This window comes from Curcuma longa, chromosome 3, assembly GCF_044706935.1.
Source record: "Curcuma longa cultivar G26 ecotype Majalengka, Jawa Barat chromosome 3, ITB_CL_G26_1.1, whole genome shotgun sequence".
Lineage (NCBI taxonomy): Eukaryota > Viridiplantae > Streptophyta > Magnoliopsida > Zingiberales > Zingiberaceae > Curcuma > Curcuma longa.
In genome coordinates, this window is record NC_133863.1 from 12955811 (window position 1) to 12974562 (window position 18752).

The 18752-nt window shown below is 37.3% G+C and overlaps 1 protein-coding gene and 1 pseudogene across 1 annotated transcript; both read right to left on the minus strand.

The window, feature by feature from the left end:
* Nucleotides 1-2: 2 nt before the first annotated feature.
* Nucleotides 3-1176, minus strand: LOC141825652 (uncharacterized). The gene has a single exon (XM_074713036.1). It carries the CDS (start codon nt 1085-1087, stop codon nt 131-133), a length of 957 nt encoding a protein of 318 aa, XP_074569137.1. The 5' UTR covers nt 1088-1176; the 3' UTR covers nt 3-130.
* Nucleotides 1177-11855: 10679 nt separating this feature from the next.
* LOC141823728 (uncharacterized) lies at nt 11856-13200 on the minus strand (annotated as a pseudogene).
* Between the last annotated feature and the right edge of the window lie 5552 nt (nt 13201-18752).

The window sequence follows — 18752 nt, forward strand, 5'->3', positions numbered from 1 at the left end:
AATTAGGCAGAAGCTTATTTTAATTTATTATACACCTCGCACACATCATCAAGCACTAGTACCATTACACGGTGCCTCTCCAACATAAACAAGCACACAAGCACAGCCACTATAACTTTTAATGATAATCTTAGACGACGTCAGCCGTCGGCACGCTGACGTAGCCGAGCTTCCCTGCCACGGCGGCCTCTTCTCCGTGCCGCCTCTTGCACCCCGAATGCAACACCACGAACGCCCCCCACTCCACGAAACTAACCACCTTCGTCACCGCAAGAGAACCCAATCCCACGCAGAGTTGCCCCCACAGACCCAGATGCAACCTCCTGGTGACCGCTGTCTGAGCCAAGGTCACGGCAACTCCAACTACGGACAACACCACCACGATGCCTACGCCTTGCCACTTGCTCCCCTTGATGAGCTCCGCCGCCCTCGAGATGGCCTTCCATCCGCGCGTCCCCTGCTCGACCACAGAGACCACCACGCTCAGCGGAAAAATCGCCATCAGGTACATCCACCAGGCCGCCGCCGCGACACCCAGCGCTGCGGCCAACGCGAGCCACCACACCGACCTGTCGGAGAGGTAGTAGATTGTCATCACCGCCATCGCCACGACGAAGATGTACCCGAAGTTCAGCACCGCGACGAGGAGTTGAGTTAGGAGGGCGCCGGCGAGAGAGGGCTTGGCGTCGCGAAGGACCTCCCTGAGCGTCTCCTGCTGCTTGCCGGCTTGCGCCGCGGCGAGCGCGCAGATGTTGACCACGGTCAACGTATAGGTGATGGCCGACCCTACGACGAGGTAGACGAGCTCCACAGAGAGGAGCTCCTTGGTGTCCCTTAGGAGGGCGGCGAGGAGTTCGGAGTAGGCGGGGCTTCCGGGGTCAGTGGTGGCTAGGGCGGCGGAGATGCGGGCGACGTCGGCGAGGAGGGAGAAAGTGGAAAACTTCAAGGCGGAGAAGAGGAGGTAGCCGGCGAAGAGAGAGATGAGGAAGAGGGAGGACAAGACGCGGGGGTTCTTGGCGAAGAGGGAGATGGCTTCCTTGAGGATGGTGCAGGTGCTGGATCTGGAAGGAGCAGAGAGATGAGCCATGGTGGCGGTGGACGAGCAGCTGTGGTTTAGCTTGCGGGATGTGCAATGCAATTGTGATCCGGGATTTTTAATTTGGTGGTGAAGCCGTGAAGACGAAGGCCTTTGCGGAGTCAACACGATTGTTATCAACAATGCTTACTGAGTCAAGTTGAACGGTCAAAGGCGCGTTTTTTCTCTAAGGATTTATTTATTTTACTCTTTATAATTTAGAATATTGCATTTTGAGTAATCTATATAAGAGAAACAAGGTTTTTTTTTTAGATTTGAGTTCGTTTTAGAAAGGAAAAAAAACTGATAGGAGGTACAATAATTTAAGAAGAGGAAGATTGAATATTAGTCATGTTTAGAAAACACGTTGGATAATTTAAGAAGGGGAAGATTTGAGTTCATGATCTCTTTCGTCTCGTTATGAACGTCTTCATCGTTGCAGAAATAATTTCTTCGTTATGAACGTCTCATCAGCACATCAAAAAATAAAAATGAAATATCCAAGAAGTTGGATTGCAAATTAGTCAGGTCAACCCACGAGTCCATTAAATTTTTTATTTTAGTTTTAAATTTTGAAAAAAAAATCTTCTCAACCCACATACAACTCGAGCTTGCCATTGGCCGGTCCACTTAGACTCACAAGGCTCTGCCCGCATTCCTTGCAAACTGGGCTATTTAGAGTTGTCGAATAGTGGGTTGATAAAAGTTCAATCCAAGCCGTTTTAATTATTTGATGGAACAAGACGAACCAACATTCGTCAATCCGAATTGACCTGATGACAGATCCAACCCAAATTGATCAAACACAATCTTACACTCAGTGTTCTGATTCACTACAGTCATAATATCTCACTTCTGGGATTGTAGTTAGTAAACTATGCCATTGTGATTATTATCGATTAATTCACTCTCCTCTATTGACTATGATATTCCAGAATTGTCCCTGGAGCATAGTTGAGTTGGTTACGACGAAGCAAAGTTGTTGAAGTGGACAAAGATTGAATCTTGACGAAGTCGAGACAATGCCCTCCTTTATCGTGGTTAATTACAGTTTCTCGATTTACCTCATCACAGATGGTCATGAGACCGACCGTATACTAGAGTGGCATATTTTATCTTTTGCTAAAGTAAGATACTCTAGAATTTATATATTGATTGAATTTCATCTCTATTTGAAATGTTTCTTGGTATGCTTCAAATGGGTGTAATAGGTTAAGAGAATATTCTATCGCAAACCACTAATATATTGAATAATCATCTGATCTGTATATATTTGTTCATTCAGATTTTTTTTTCTTAATTTACGGACACTTGATATTTACAAACTAAATAAATTTAGAAAATTAAATCAAAATATTTATGCTACTGTTATATATTAAAATAAAAAATTATCAATAATAAACATTACATAAAACAAAATAATTGCTAATTAAAAAATTAACTTGACTTTCACATATTAATAATTATAGATAGCCTATGATCTTATAATTTGTACCTGTCCTGAATGAGATGATCCTTGTCACAACAGATTCCCGTCATAAATTTGTGATGGAAATCTGGACCGTTCGATTTTAAAATAGAAGATTAAATTCAGGTCATCGCAATCATCCATTCAATCTACGACCTGGATTTAATCTAAACTTTAAAATCGAACGGTCATGTCACAAAATTTGTGACTGGAATATGTTGAGACAAGTAGCTTTATTTTTAAATAAATGCATGCGTGACTTTGGTTTTGAAATTTAGACTTTGATTTGTCTATATGAATTATTCAAAAGATCCATGTACAAGAATGATGTAAACTACTCATAGAACTTAATTCGAACGATCCATTTAGGCTGTGGACTTTTTTTTTTCGGTTAAACAACAAAAAATAATTACAGTATTTGATATTATCTCATGGTCTATAATTAAGTGATTAAGTGGAGTTCGTGACTTTCCAAAGTTAATGTTTGATTTCTACCTAAATAAATAAATATTTATTAAGTTTTATCGTGCCATTATTAATACCTTAAGTATTTTTTAAGACAAAAAAAGAGACGGTGATCATATTAGACGACGTCAGCTGTGGGCACGCTGACGTAGCCGAGCTTTCTTGCCACGGCGACCTCTTCTCCGTGCCGCCGCTTGCACCCCAATGCAACACCACGAACGCTCCCAACTCCGCGAAACTAACCACCTTCGTCACCGCAACAGAACCCAAGGTCACGGCAACCTCCTGGTGACCGCTGTCTGAGCCAAGGTCACGGCAACTCCAACTACGGACAACACCACCACGATGCGTACTCCTTGCCAGTTGCTTCCCTGGATGAATTCCGACGCCCTCGAGATGGCCTTCCATCCGTGCGTCCCCTTCTCGCACAGAGACCACCACGCTTAGCGGGAAAATCACCGTCAGGTACATGAACCAGCCGCCGCCCCGACACCCAGCGCTGCGGCCAACGCGAGCCACCACACCGGTCGGAGAGGTTGTACATTGTCATCACCACCATCGCCGCGACGAAGATGTCGCTCAGGACGGCGCCGGCGAGAGAGAGATTGGTGTCGCTGAGGACCTCCCTGAGCGTCTCCTGCGGCTGGTGCAGCCGCGAGCGCGCAGATGTTGACTGCGGTCAACGTGTAGGTGATGTCCGACGCGATGACGAGGTAGACGAGCGCCGCAGAGAGGAGCTCCTTGGTGCCCCTTAGGATGGCGGCGAGGAGTTCGGAGTGGTTCTGGGGGGTTAGTGGTGGCGAAAGCGGCGGAGATGCCGGCCTCGTCGGCGAGGAGGGAGAAGATGGGAAAGACGCAGAGAAGAGGAGGGAGCTGGCGAAGAGAGAGAAGAGGAGGAAGGAGGACAAGACGCCGGGGTTCTTGGCGAAGAGGGAGGTGGCTTCCTTGTTGACGGTGCAGATGCTGGATCTGGAAGGAGCAGGGAGATGAGCCATGGTGGCGGCGGATCGAGGAGCAGTTGTGGTTTATCATTGATACGATTATAAATATTATAACACCCCTATATTAACATCTACTTAGCTCTCGTGCGAAAGGAGACTGTGTGTCTGGATTAGTTGTGTGCGCTTCCTAATTTATTTTAATGGTCAATACAAATTTTTTATAGGATCGAATCGGTTACCTCAGGACTATTTAGGATTATCATTTTTTTACATAGCTCTCGTGCGTTAAGTTGAACAGTCGAAGAAGCGTTACCTTCTGAGAAAGAAAAATAAATTTCTATTTTATTTTTCATTGATGATTTACTTATTTTACCCATTATAATTTAGAATATTGTATTCTAATTAATCTATATAAGAGAAATAAAGTTTTTTTTAGATTTGAATTAGTTTAGAAAAAAAACTAATAGCAGGTATAATAATCGAAGAAGAGAGGAAAATTGAATACTAGTGATATATGTTTAGAAAACACGTTGGATAATTTAAGAAGAGGAATATTCGAGTTCATCAATCTCTTTCATTATATTCTCATTATAAAAAATGATGATAAATCTCAGTCAGTCTCATGGACTCAATCCCTGGAATATATTTTCATTATAAATATCTTCATCCGTGTCCATAATTTCTTTACGTGTGCCAACCATCAACAAATTAAGGCCTCTAGCTCGTTAGTCTTCTTGCAATCTTGTACCCGGTGTCTTGATTCACCATATTATAACATTTTATATTGATTCTAGGTTTTTAGTTGGTAACCTATATCATTGTATATCATCGTCATTATTGTCGGTTGATTCACTGTTCTCTCTTGACTATGATACTTCAAAATTTATACATCGGTTGCATCTTTTCTCTATTTGAAATGTTTCTTGGTACGCCTCAGAAATAGAGATGGGTCAAATAGGTTATACAAACCCCTAATGCATCAAATAACCATTTGATCTTTGAAATCTGAAAAATCATTTCTAACAAATGATAAAATTCAGAAGTGTATTCATTTAGAATCCTAGAACCTTGACGCAAATCTTATAATTTTTTGATACATGAGATGGACATAATTGTGAGGAAAGAATGAAGCTCATATATGTTTTTGCAATTTGATCCAAGAAGAAATTTTGGCCTTATCCATCATTAAACATTGAAGTTTATTATATTGCCGCCATGCACTAGCAAGGTCCCTGAACTAGGTCATCACTGACTGCACCCTAAGATCTTAATTTTGGAACCTCTTTGAATTCTAAATCTATGTTAAGACTCCAATTAGAAACTCCTCGGGTTTTAGGTTATTATGGAATTTAGAGATATCAATGTGAATCTTAGGCTCGCTCCCACCATAGATTGTCATCTCACTTTATTGTGAATTGGTAGTGTTAGTCTCCATCTAGATCATTAGATCCTACAACCCAAAGGCCCTCCTATGTCTCAAGGCCCTTCTCTACGTGACTTAGATCCTGATTCGGATTTAGAATTTCAAAATTGACGAATTGTTTTTGTATTTGTTGGAGTCATTTATCAAGTGCCGCAATTCAATCATTTTCATACGCTTCTTCACATGGTGTCACTCATTAATCTTTTTTAGGTGATATATGATAGGAAGTATATCCGACTCTTTATTTATTTATTTATTCTTTCTTTCTTTCTTTCTTTGTTTGTTTTATTTTTTTTCTCTCTCTATCCTTTCTCTCTCTCTTTTTTTGTTCTTTCAATTTTTTTCTCAAACAAGCTAATTAGAAAAAAAAAATAATAAAAAAAAGCAACAATACTTTAGCTGAGCAGAGGAGACGCAATGATTTTCATAGCGGTCTCCAAGGGGTGACAGGCTTTAATGCTTTGTTTGGGTGAAGATAAGGGAAGGGAGAAGGAAAAGTAAATAAGGAGAAAGGAATTTTCAATTTTGTTTGGAAAAGAGTGAGGGAAGAGAAGGGAAGGATAGGAAAGGGTAAGTTTTAATCTTTTTTACTCATAAAAAGAAAGATTTTCTTACTTTTCAATTTGGGAGGTGAGAAAAGGGACAACTCTAAATATTATTTATTTCGATTTTATCCCTGTTTTAAAATATTAATTCTTAAATAACTTATTTAATTTATTTAATCTAAATTTTTTAAATTTCTCTCGCTGAGCACGATTTTTTCATTCCTTTCTTACATCAATATATTTTTATAAAAATATATGTAAAATACTGATTTATCTTTTATCTTATCAAAGTGTACAGATTTTATATTTTACATGCTTATTATATGTCTATTCATTATTTTTTAAAATTTTTTATTTATTTGAGTCGTAAATATTAATTTTAGTTGGTCTCACAAAGTAATTTTGATAAGAAAAATCTTACATTCAACATCCATAGGTTTAATGAGCTATACATATTTTTTTCATATGTAAATTTATTTTAAAAAGTAAGGATATTTTTATAATTTTATATATTTAATCTTCATTCTCTTTCCTTTCTTCTCGGTAACACATGTTATGTTAATGAACCTTCTGTTCATCCCAAACAAAAAGAACATAAATACTTCTTTTCTCCTTCTTTTTTTCTCTTCTTTCCCTTCAGTTAATGAATATTCTCCTCACCCGATCCAAACATAGGGTAAGAAGCAGTGATTTAGTAGACTAGCAAAATAGAATTATATGATCAATGATTTGAAGAGACCCCTATCAAATCTCATCCTCTCCGTAGGAATACGCCAGTATTGCCATAAGACAAGAGAGTACGTCTTACTAGACTTGAGCATTCAACTTGCTGAAATCCAAGTAACCTTCTTAGGGTTGGGAATAAGGACATATCTGATAGTCAAAGTTCTAAATAAATTTTGTCTGTGATCACTATGCCACATTAATGCCATATTAATACTATTAAAATCTATTATTTCTTTCACTATAAAAAAAATTCTCAATAATTTTTTTTATCCTACGCTATCAAATCACACCTCTTTAATTCATTTTATTACGTTTTCATTTAATATTTTTATGACTCCACTCACATCCCTAATTTTGAGAGAAAAAAATAATTTTAAAATTTTATAACTACTATTAAAATAAAAACCTCAAACCTCCCGTCCATAATGATTTGATTTTTTTTTTTAAATTTTATAAATCTCTCCAAAAACCTTAAGATGTCCTAATTTATTTTAGTTCAGACTCTTCCTCTGAGCCTACAGTCAGAAGCCACATTAGATTCGTCTTGGACTATGACCCATCTTAAATTTTTTTAATTATTATATCTATATTAATTTTATTAAGTATTAGATTTTTATAAAATAAAGAAATAAACATATAGAATCATCAAACATGAAGTGAAAATCTAATTGAGATAGAACAAAATTTATCTAGCAGATGTGGAAATAAAGAATATGTTGGTCTAAATCGAAGTTGATTTGATTTTGATTTAATTAAGTCATAACTGAATCAAATTTAATTAGATTAAATTGATTCAATCGATTAAGATTAAAAATAAGTTAAGAATTTTTTTAGAAAATTTAATCTCTTCTTGTTTTAACTCTTTTTTACATATGCAATCTCGCTAAAAATCTTTTCTTATCTTCTCAATAATTAATTTTTTTCTTCTCATCCTCCAACAATATTTCGCTTTTATTCCAACAATATTGCATATGTTTTATTCCAACCTCAAACCAGAATACGAACAACCAGAAAAATCCGCTTCCATTACGTGCCAGCTTCATCGTCCTTTGCCAACATCAACTGAAAACAATGGAGTATATTTTTGTGACCATTTTTTTTATAAAAATAAATAAATTTATATTTATATCTATATACATAGACGAATCAAAATGAATTAAACTGTTAAAATAATTATTAAAATTTAATTTAATTTTTTATAAATTTAAATTTTATTTAGATATTATTAAACTATCAATTTAAATTTATTTAATTTTTTATATTTTATATTTATTTATTTAAAAATTTTATTTATTTAATAAGTTGATAAGAGTTTTATTCTTGAATATTATTCATGAATATTATTTATAAATATTAATAATATATATATATATATAATTTATTATAAATTATTTAAATTTAATTAATTAATTAATGTATATTAAATGAATATAAATAAAGTTAACATCAAATTTACATCCTTGTTGGGTAAAATTCACTATTATCCGAAACAAGTACGTAGTAAACTTGTGAATAACAACGGTCAACGAAGAATCAGTATAGACCTACGGTTTTGTTATAAAATCGGGGAAATGGTCCATGCTAACATGCACCGGTTGCTCCGTTGAAATAAAATAAATAGAAAGTTTTGTGTTCAGTTCATGATAATTTTTTAAATTTTTTTTTGTCTAAATTTTAAAAATTATATATATATATATAATAAATCTTTTGTCATCATTATATAATAATATTTTTACATAAATGATGCTTAATTTTTTTTTTCAAAAGTATAAACAAAATATTATTAAGATAAATGGAAAATCAAAGGATTCAAATGAAAATAATAGAGTATTTTTAATAAAATTTTAATATATCAATTTGGTGGATTAAATAATAGGTTAAATCAATTTTTTGTAGAATGAGTTAAAATTTACTTTTAAAAATATATGAATAAAAGGGTATTGACAGAAGTAAATTTAACAATTAATTAAATTGATAAGTAATTACTTTTTATAATCTTCATAACATATAGAAATTAAATTACAATGTTTTATTTAATATGCGCTAGTCGAAACTAATAAATAAGCCACATCTTTTACCATTAAAAGGTTAAGCAACTAAATGCAAGCATGACTTTGGTTTTGAAATTCAGACTTTGATCTTTCTATATGAATTATTCAACAGATCCATTTAGGCTGTGGGCTTTTATTTTTTGTGAAATAACAAAAAAACACTATTTGAAATGATCTCGTGGTCTATAATTAAGTGATTAAGTGGAGCTAATGACTTTCCAAAGTCAATGGTTGATTTCTACTTAAATAAATAAATATTTATTAAGTTTTATCGTGCCATTATTAATACCTTATTTATTTTTTAAGACAAAAAAAGATCAATTGTACAATTTAAACATAATCGAAATTAGGCAGAAGCTTATTTTAATTTATTAATTATACACCTCCCACACATCATCAAGCACTAGTACCATTACACGGTGCCTCTCCAACATAAACAAGCACACAAGCACAACCACTATAACTTTTAATGATAATCTTAGACGACGTCAGCCGTCGGCACGCTGACGTAGCCGAGCTTCCCTGCCACGGCGGCCTCTTCTTCGTGCCGCCTCTTGCACCCCGAATTAATGCAACACAACGAACGCCCCCCACTCCACGAAACTAGCCACCCTCGCCACCGTAACAGAACCCAATTCCACGCAGAGTTGCTCCCACAGACCCAGATGCAACCAGGAGGTGGCCACTGTCAGAGCCAAGGTCACGGCAGCTCCAACTACGGACGACAACACCACGATGCCTACGCCTTGCCACTTTCTCCCCTGGATGAGCTCCGCCGCCCTCGAGATGGCTTTCCATCCGCGCGTCCCCTGCTCGACCACGGAGACCACAACGCTCAGCGTAAAAATCACCTTCAGGTACATCCACCAGGCCGCCTCCGCGACACCCAGCACTGCGGTCAACGCCAGCCACCACACCGACCTGTCGGAGAGGTAGTAGATTGTCATCACCGCCATCGCCGCCGAAGACGTACCCAGTTCGACGAAGAGTTGAGTACCGAACGAACCTCCAGCACCGCGACGAGGAGTTGAGTTAGGATGGGCGCGACGAGGGCGAGCTCCACACAGAGGGCTTGGCGGCGGCGAGGAAGGGCCTCTGGGGCCAGTGGTGGCGAGGGCGGCGTCGGCCTGACGTGCTTGCCGGCTTGCGCCGCGGCGAGCGCGCAGATGGCTTCCTTGACCACGGATTTCAACGTAGGGGTGATGGCCATGGTGACGGTGGACGAGCAGCTGTGGTTTAGTTTGTGGGATGTGCAATGCAATAGTGATCCGGGATTTTTAACTTTGGTGGTGAAGTCGTGAAGCCGACGAAGAGACCTTTGAGGAAGAGAGGACAAGACGATTAGTGCATCTGCAACGTTCCTTCGTATTAACATGCTGGATTGGAAGGAATATATATATATATATATATATATATATATATATATATATAAAAGGTGGACCAATCAGAGATCCTGACCTATCACACTTTTACATGAACATTTAAGACATTGAACGAGCAACGTTACAGTTCTTATCAACAATGCTTAATGAGTCAAGTTGAACTGTCAAAGTCGCGTTTGGAGAAAGAAAAGTAATTTGTGTTTTATTTTTCTCTGATGATTTATTTACTTTACCCGTTGTAATTTAAAATATTGTGTTTTTGAGTAATCTATATAATTTAGAATAATGTAGAGAAATAAGAGAAATAAGTTTTTTTTTAGATTTGAGTTCGTTTTAGAAAGGAAAAAAAAACTGATAGGAGGTACAATAATTTAAGAATAGGAAGATTGAATAGTAGTGATGTTTAGAAAACACGTCGGATAATTTAAAAAGGGGAAGATTTGAGTTCATCGTCTCTTTCGTCTCATTATGAACGTCCACCACAACGAAATCATGAATTAGCGACGATATTTTTTTTTCATCGCTAATGTTAATGACAGGAATAATTAATCCATCGCTAGCTAACGAATCATTTAACGACGGAATTTTTTTTTGCCGTCGCTAAATAGCGACAAAATTTTGTTTCCGTCGCTATGTCGGTCGTTATAGCGACGGACATAGCATGGAACCTTTTTTTTACATCGTTATTTAGTGACGAAAATAAATTATCGTCACTAAACAACGAACGGAATTAATATAGAAAGCAACAGGAATATAACTTAGCGACGAAAAGTTTATGTTCGTCATTAAGATAGCGACGGAAATAAAATTTCCGTCGCTAAGCATCAATAATGAATGAGTCGGGCCAATCCATTGTAGCGATGATTTAACGACGAAATATTTAATTCCATCGCTATCACTACAAAAATTACCAGGATTAGCGATGGAATATTCCGTCGCTAATCCGTCGTTAAAACGAGGTAACGACGGATTAGCGACGGAATTATTCCGTCGTTTAATTTTTGGTCGTTGATGTCATCATAGCGACCGATTTTAATTTCCGTCGCTAATTAGCGACGGATGTTAAATTTCTGTCGCTAAAATTAGCGACGGCTTTTTAATTCCGTCTCTAAAATTTAGCGACGGATAGTTTTAATCTGTCGCAAAATTTAGCGACGGAAAATTAAAATTTTGTCACTAATTAGCGACGAAATTTTAATTATCCGTCGCTAATGAAAAATACTTTTAAAAAATAATATAGAAAATTAGCGACGAAATTTTAATTTTCCGTCGCTAATGATAATTAATTTTAAAAAATAATACAGAAAATTAGCGACGGAAATTTAAATTTCCATCTAATTTTCTTAAAATATTTTTTTTATTTTAATTCCCTGTTTTACATAAACAATATAAAAGAATTAAACAATCCAATTCAACAATTAATTACCACAATACTATATACTTCCACAATCACAAGTAATTATCAATCACAATACAACTCACAGAGATCATAATCATAAAACTACAACAATCTGAATACAAATATCTAAATACAAAAATACATATACAAATCTCTGAATACAAATATCTCAATACAATGCTACTGCATCAAATGTTTAAATACAATAAAAACTAAGAAAAATATCTAAACTAACCGAGCCAAAATATCCAATCCTACAAAAAAAAATACAATAAGATAAGTTAGTAATAAATTAATGATAACAAGGTATTTTGAAAATGCATGTTTACAAGTCATAACTAAAAAAAAATTATACAAGTGTTAACATACCTCGCAGGCAGCTACTGATCAGGGTCATTAGGGTCCTGAGTCTCCGCATCTTGAGTCCAACCAGATGGGCGCTGCGACGTCGTACTCATGGCATTCATGAATGCCTCCATCTGTTGCACCCTCTGCTCGTATCGCAACTGGACCTCGCGAGACTCTTGATATTGCGCCTCTAATGTGGAGAGTCGATTCTTTAATTCGATATTTTCTTGTTGTAGGGCTTCTATCGCAGAAGATGATCCGTTGGGACGACCCCTCGCTCTAGGGGCCATCACACGATCATATACGACTCTCGCCTGGGACCCTAGACCGTAGAGGGTGGCGCTCTTCTTCCTCCCACCGACCACATCATAATATATTTCATTTAACTGGTCGGTTGAGAGAGTCTGCCTCTCACCTCCCTCAACAGCAGGCTGAGATGCCTGTTCAACTCTAGCCGACATTTCAGCCTGTTTAAAAATAAATTAATATAAAATTTAGGATTAGAAAAAATAATTACTATACTGAAATGTTAAATAAATTTAAAATTTAAAATCTTACATCTAATGCCTGCGAGCGATGATCGATAAATGTGTCATCCTTGAACTTGTGTGTTTTCATAAAAATCTCCCAACAAGTAGGAGGCCGCTGTAACTCATGCTCCTGAAAATTAAAAAATAGAATTAAATTAAAATCAAATCATTACTAATTAAATAATTCTAATACAAATATATTAATTATAAACTTACTAAGTCCAAGGTATGCTCCACAATGGAACGGGATCCAGCTGTATGCTTTGTAGATCCGGTGCTAGGGCCAGCCAGCTCGGTGTTTCTGTTCGCTCGAGCTGTCATTGCATTGGTTTGCCATCTTTCTGCAGCCCAGATGGCTTGTCATGCATCCCAAATGTCATTTGGGATAAAAGATGGTCTAGTGCCCTTTTTCTTAGTTTATAAAGCAGATCTTTGTACAATTTGGCACAAGCAGCATTCCAGGTGTCTTTAAATTCTTGCTCCTGCCCTGGCTCACAAGTATACTTTTTCTGCAAGGAAAAAAAATCAATTAGTATAAATAAATATAACTTCATTGTTGATTAAAATGACTTACCACAAACTCATCGTAGTAAAAGCTTCACATGCCCTCGTCGACATGCCTCCAAGTATGACCTGAACGACATACTCTCTCAGTGAAACTTAGATGATATATAGGTTGCAACTTTGTGACCGTCTGGGGTGAAACTGCATTATAAAATATATAAATGTTAGACATATGTCATAAAAAAATTTATGAATTAAAAAGTACTAATAACATCAATATTTACCACCCTCCAACAACTCGCAAAATAGTCCGACCATCGGGTGCTGCTGTCTGATCGGACATATCTGTATCTGCAAAATAATATTATAACACAAAACTTGTTCGAAATAAAAATGAAATCATCCTAGAGTTGTTGTGGTTGATCTTTCATGAACCAATGAGACTGACAAGAGTTAATAGGGACTGTATGTATGTGTATTAGACACGCACCTATTAAAATTTGATGAAGGTTTGGTTTTACACAGAATGGGATCAAGCCCTCAAGCTGTAGATGCATCACTTGTGAAGTGCAGCAAGCACCTATTAAACTTGATGAAACTATAAACTATATGGTACAGCAAGCACCTATTAAATTTGTGAAGTGCAGCAAGCACCAATTAACCTCAACTAAATAGGTACAGCAAGCACCTATTAAATTTGTGAAGTGTAGCAAGGCCACAGAATGTGTATTAGACACGCACCTATTAAACTTGATGAAACTATAGATGCATCACTTGTGAAGTGCAGCAAGCAGCCCTCAGGCTGTATATTAGAGGACCAAGACAATGGTCATTGCAAGGTAATTAAAGTGATCTTGGATCAGTGGGATCATTGGAAGGTAGTGTTTGAAGTAGCTTTCGATCATGAAATGGAGGAAGAAAACACAACTAGCTTGCTGCTCAGAATTCCCTAACAGTGCAACAACATCAATTCTGAAATAAAAGGATTCAAACTCAACTTACTTCTTATTTTCAGCAACACGGTTTCTCTTAAACCCTTTCCAGCAACAAGGTTTCTCTTATATCCTACACAGCTTCAGTTTTTGAAGCTGTGTAGGATTCAAACTGCTCATTATGGTTTAAACTGCTCATGTAATTTATCAACACAAAGCAAAAAATTCACTATCATAGTAAAAAATTCACTAAACTGAAATCGGTACAAGAGGAGGCGATACGGCTTCCATCACATTAGTGAGAAACCCTAATTTCCTATGTATTAAAGTTGCAGCATTGAGGGATTAAGGTATTTCAAATGGTTAAGTGCAGAATTAAGGGAATTTGAGTAATAATCTCTAACAAATCTCTAACAATTCATGCGTAGGTAATAATTTTATATGAAACATATCATTTAGATCACATGTTTACAGTAATCAAAATGAAAGGGATCTTACTGTTGAAGTATGCCGCAGAAGATTACTGCCGGGAATGCCGAGAGGAGCTCGCCGCTGGCAGGAGAGAAGGCCGAAGAGATATAGCGAGAGCAGCTCGCTGCCGGGAGGAGACAAGGCCGAAGGAGATCGAGATAGCAGAGCTCACCGCCGGGAGGAGACAAGGCCGGAACTATCGCCGGGAGGACAAATCGCCGAGAGAAGAGGAGAGTTGATTGCCGGAGAAGAACACACGCGAGCGCGGAGTAAAAAGAAGCCGAGAACCCTAAAATCGCGACTTGAGCGACGGAATTAATAATCCGTCACTAATTAGCGACGGAATTAATAATCCGTCGCTAATTAGCGATGGAATTAATTTCATCGCTAATCCGTTTCAGAAGAGGAAAATAATCAAAAACTTATAAGTTTAGCGACGGAATTAATATTCCGTCTCTAATTAGCAACGGATTATTAATTCCGTCGCTAATTTTAGCGACAGAATATATTTTCCGTCGCTATTGAAAAATAATTTTAAAAAATAATACATAAATTAGCGACGAAATTTTAATTTTCCATCGCTAATGAAAAATAATTTTAAAAAATAATACAAAAAATTAGCGACGAAAATTTAATAATCATCGCTAATCCGTTTCAGAAGAGGGAAAAAATCGAAAACTTATGAGTTTAGCGACAGAATTAATAATCCGTCGCTAATTAGCGACGGATTATTAATTCGGTCGCTAAATGTTACCTTAGCAATGAAAGAATTTATTCTGTCGCTAATTTTAACGACGGAAATAAATTACATCGCTAATTCCGTCGCTATTTCATGATTTTCTCGTGGTGTATGTTAGCGACGGAAATAAAGTTTCCGTCGCTCTTCCTTGGTAATCTCTTTAATCTAAACCAACTTTTGTTTACTTGCTTGTTCACCATACAATTTATACATCACTATAATCTCTTAGAAGCTTGAACTTCAATTTACAATAGTAAGACCAGGGCTTGATCCCATTATGTGTAAAACCAAACCTTCATCAAATTTCAATACACATACATACAGTCCTTATTAGCTCTTGTCAGTCCCATTGGTTCATGAAAGATCAACCACAACAACTATAGAACGATTTCATTTTTATTTCGAACAAGCTTTGTGTTATAATGTTATTTTGTAGATACATATATGTCCGATCAGGCAGCAACACTTGGAGGCCGGATTGTCTTGCGAGTTGTTGGAAGGTGGTAAGTATTGGTGTTATTAGTAATTTTTAATTCATAAACTTTTTTATGACATATGTCTAACATTTATATGTTTTATAATACAGTTTCACCTCAGACGGTCACAAAGTTGCTGCCTATATATCATCTAAGTTTCATGAGAGAGTATGTCATTCAGGTCATACTTGAAGGCATGTCGACAAGGGCATGCGAAACTTTTACTACGATGAGTTTGTAGTAAGTCATTATTTGAATCAACAATTAAGTTGTATTTGTTTCTACTAATTGATTTTTTTTTTTTGCAGAAAAAGTATACTTGGGAGTCAGGGCAAGAGCAGGAATTTAAAGACACCTGGAATGTTGCTTGTGCCAAATTGTACAAAAAATCTGCTCTATAAATGTAGAAAAAAGACACCAGATCATCTTTCATCTAAGAGGAGATTTGGGATGCATGACAAGCCATCTGGGCTGCAGAAAGATGGCAAACCAATGCAATGACAACTCGAGCGAACAGAAACACCGAGCTAGCTGGGCCTAGCACCGGATCCACAAAGCATACAGCTGGATCCCGTTCCATTGTGGAGCATACCTTGGATTTGATAAGTTTACAATTAATATATTTATATTAGAATTATTTAATTAATAATGATTTGATTTTGATTTAATTATATTTTTTAATTTTCAGGAGCATGAGTTACAACGACCTTCTACTTGTTGGGAGATTTTTACAAAAAGACACAAGTTCAAGGATGACACATTTATCGTTCATCGCTCGCAGACATTAGATCTAAGATTTTAAATTTTAAATTTATTTAACATTCCAGTATAGTAAATATTTTTTTAATCCTAAATTTTATAATTCCCCCACGAATGCACCATTGACGAAAAGATTCAAGAGAATTAAAGAACCTTCATCCTTGGGTTCTGTTCAAGATAAGGAGAAAGAAGTTGAAAAACTAGATGCCGAGGACTTGGTGGAACAAGGGGATAGTGAGGGGATAATATTTGTTATTGAAACCGTCAGTACTTTGTCTCCGTCTGGCGAACTCCAACTCGCCACCACTTTTAATGATCTCGTCGAAATATACTCATCCCATGGATTCTATCTCACAATCGACAAGGAGACGAGGAGGCCACAAGGAGTCACGGTGTGGAAGTCAGGCGACGAAGCCGGGGGCAAGGGCGTCCCATATCGGGTTTATGGCGGTGGTTCGTACTAGATCTTTGAGGATTCAGATGCGTCGGTGCTGGCCTCTGGAGGAGGTAAGGAGAGGGGAGGGATCCCTAGGGTGTCGGAGGAGCTTCGAGATGCGCTTTCCGCGCGCGCCTTCCAGCAAACCTTCGTGGTGTCTAACGCTACGAAGCCCGGCCATCCCATTATGTACGCTAGCACTGGATTCTTCACCATGATTTTTAACCCTAAACCTTTTCTTCATAAGTCTATATAGCATTTTCCTTTGGGCGATATGGGCTCCCATAACTTTTCATGCTCTTGCTACCTAAGCCCAAAGAGATAGAGCGGTATTAATTTGATGGTATTTCTGCGGCTAACAAAGTGATGAAGGAAAATAAAAGAGAAATTTTCACAAGTACTAAAGGAGTGTAGCTTTAGAGTATCAAATAGTTAGGAGTGGTGGGCTGACCCTACTAGAGTAGTAAGAAATACCATCACTTTATACCATCCGAACCTAAGTGATCCTTTCAATCTTATGAGCCACTATATTGCCATATGTTAGGTGGTCAAAACTTACTTGCAACTCCTCCCATAGTATCTCTTTGGGATATATACTCTTTGAGGCAGAGCACCCCATCTTGTTAGATTTGAGAGGTGTCCTAAGGCAATCGCCTTACGATTATACTATTTATTGGATAAATAGCAATTCACTATTTGAGTGCACATTCTATATGTGTTTGATTGGATCTTAAACTCAAATACTGAATGTCCGCAATACGATTCATAGCGTAAGAGAAGTTGTGATTGGATCACAACTAGTGAGCATCTCTACACGTGTAATTATGAATGTATTAGAATTATCCCTAGTCGAGGATTGATGAGCACGGACGTCATCGATTCTGTCGAGACTAGCACATTTTGAACTCCTTGGTTAGCCAAGCAGCTGATCTCACTGTTGTCAACATTAGATGTTGAGAGTTAAACGTGGATGCTGGTTAAAGATAACCAGTTTATTGGAGTGACATGTCTTGAGACTTCATATGGTTCTATAATATATGTCAATGAAGATCTCAATGCAGCTTAAGTGCGAGTTTCCTTTGACTTGCGGTATTCAAGTCACCTTTGTCATGGAGACTTATACTTTGACATCTTAAGTAAACATCTCCGAGGAGGTGTGGACCCGAGATGATTGGGTATAAGTCGAAGTGTCCGAAAGTGTTTGAATAGCCCACAGAGGATTCACCGCTCCTTGGAAAAGGAGAAGTATACCTTGCAGCCGCTTGTCAGGATTGTTACTAAAAGTCTTTGGCCAAAGCATTACATGTTAAGAGTACGAGACTCTTGGACACATGTACAAGTAACTTGAATCCACAAGACAAGAAAGCAGCTTGGGCTAGGTGTGACGTAGTCAGCTTAGTGGGGACCGACACATAGACCATGTCCTGAACCAAGCGTGTATAAGATGGTGAAAGGAACGAGGCACGTTTAACTAGAGCTGCTGAAGGATTTAGAAGACGTTCTAAAATCAATCATTAATTTTTCGATCAATTGGGGATCATGATATACTACTAGGTGTCACTCATGATCGTTCCGTAATTAATGGTTAATTACGGACGACCAACATAGCCGGGAACCTATTGGATCACACGCACAACAAGTTCTCCGAAGGACTTAAAACGAGTTTGAGAATTAGATTCTCAGAACGAGAGAAATAAAGTCTGGTTGAACCAAACAATGGACAAAATGATGGAACTCATCTTACGAAGATGAAACGAATGAAATTGATTTCGTTTAAATCAGAGACCGTTTGGTTACTGAACCAAATGATTCAGATTTGAACTAAAGTTGAACCAACTTGGTTTGGTTCATAATGGAAGAGATTTTGGTAAAATGGATATGATAAGAAGATTCGTCTTGAGAAGATGAATCGAACAAAATTGATTTGGGTTAAATTGGAGTTCGTTTGATTAGTGAACCAAACGAACCAAAAACAAATCTGGTTTAAGCACAAACCCTAATTGGTTTGGTCCGGTTTATTTTATTTGACCGGTTTAAGCTTTTTCTGGTTTAAGTTTTTTTTTGGGTTTTCTTGTTTTGGCT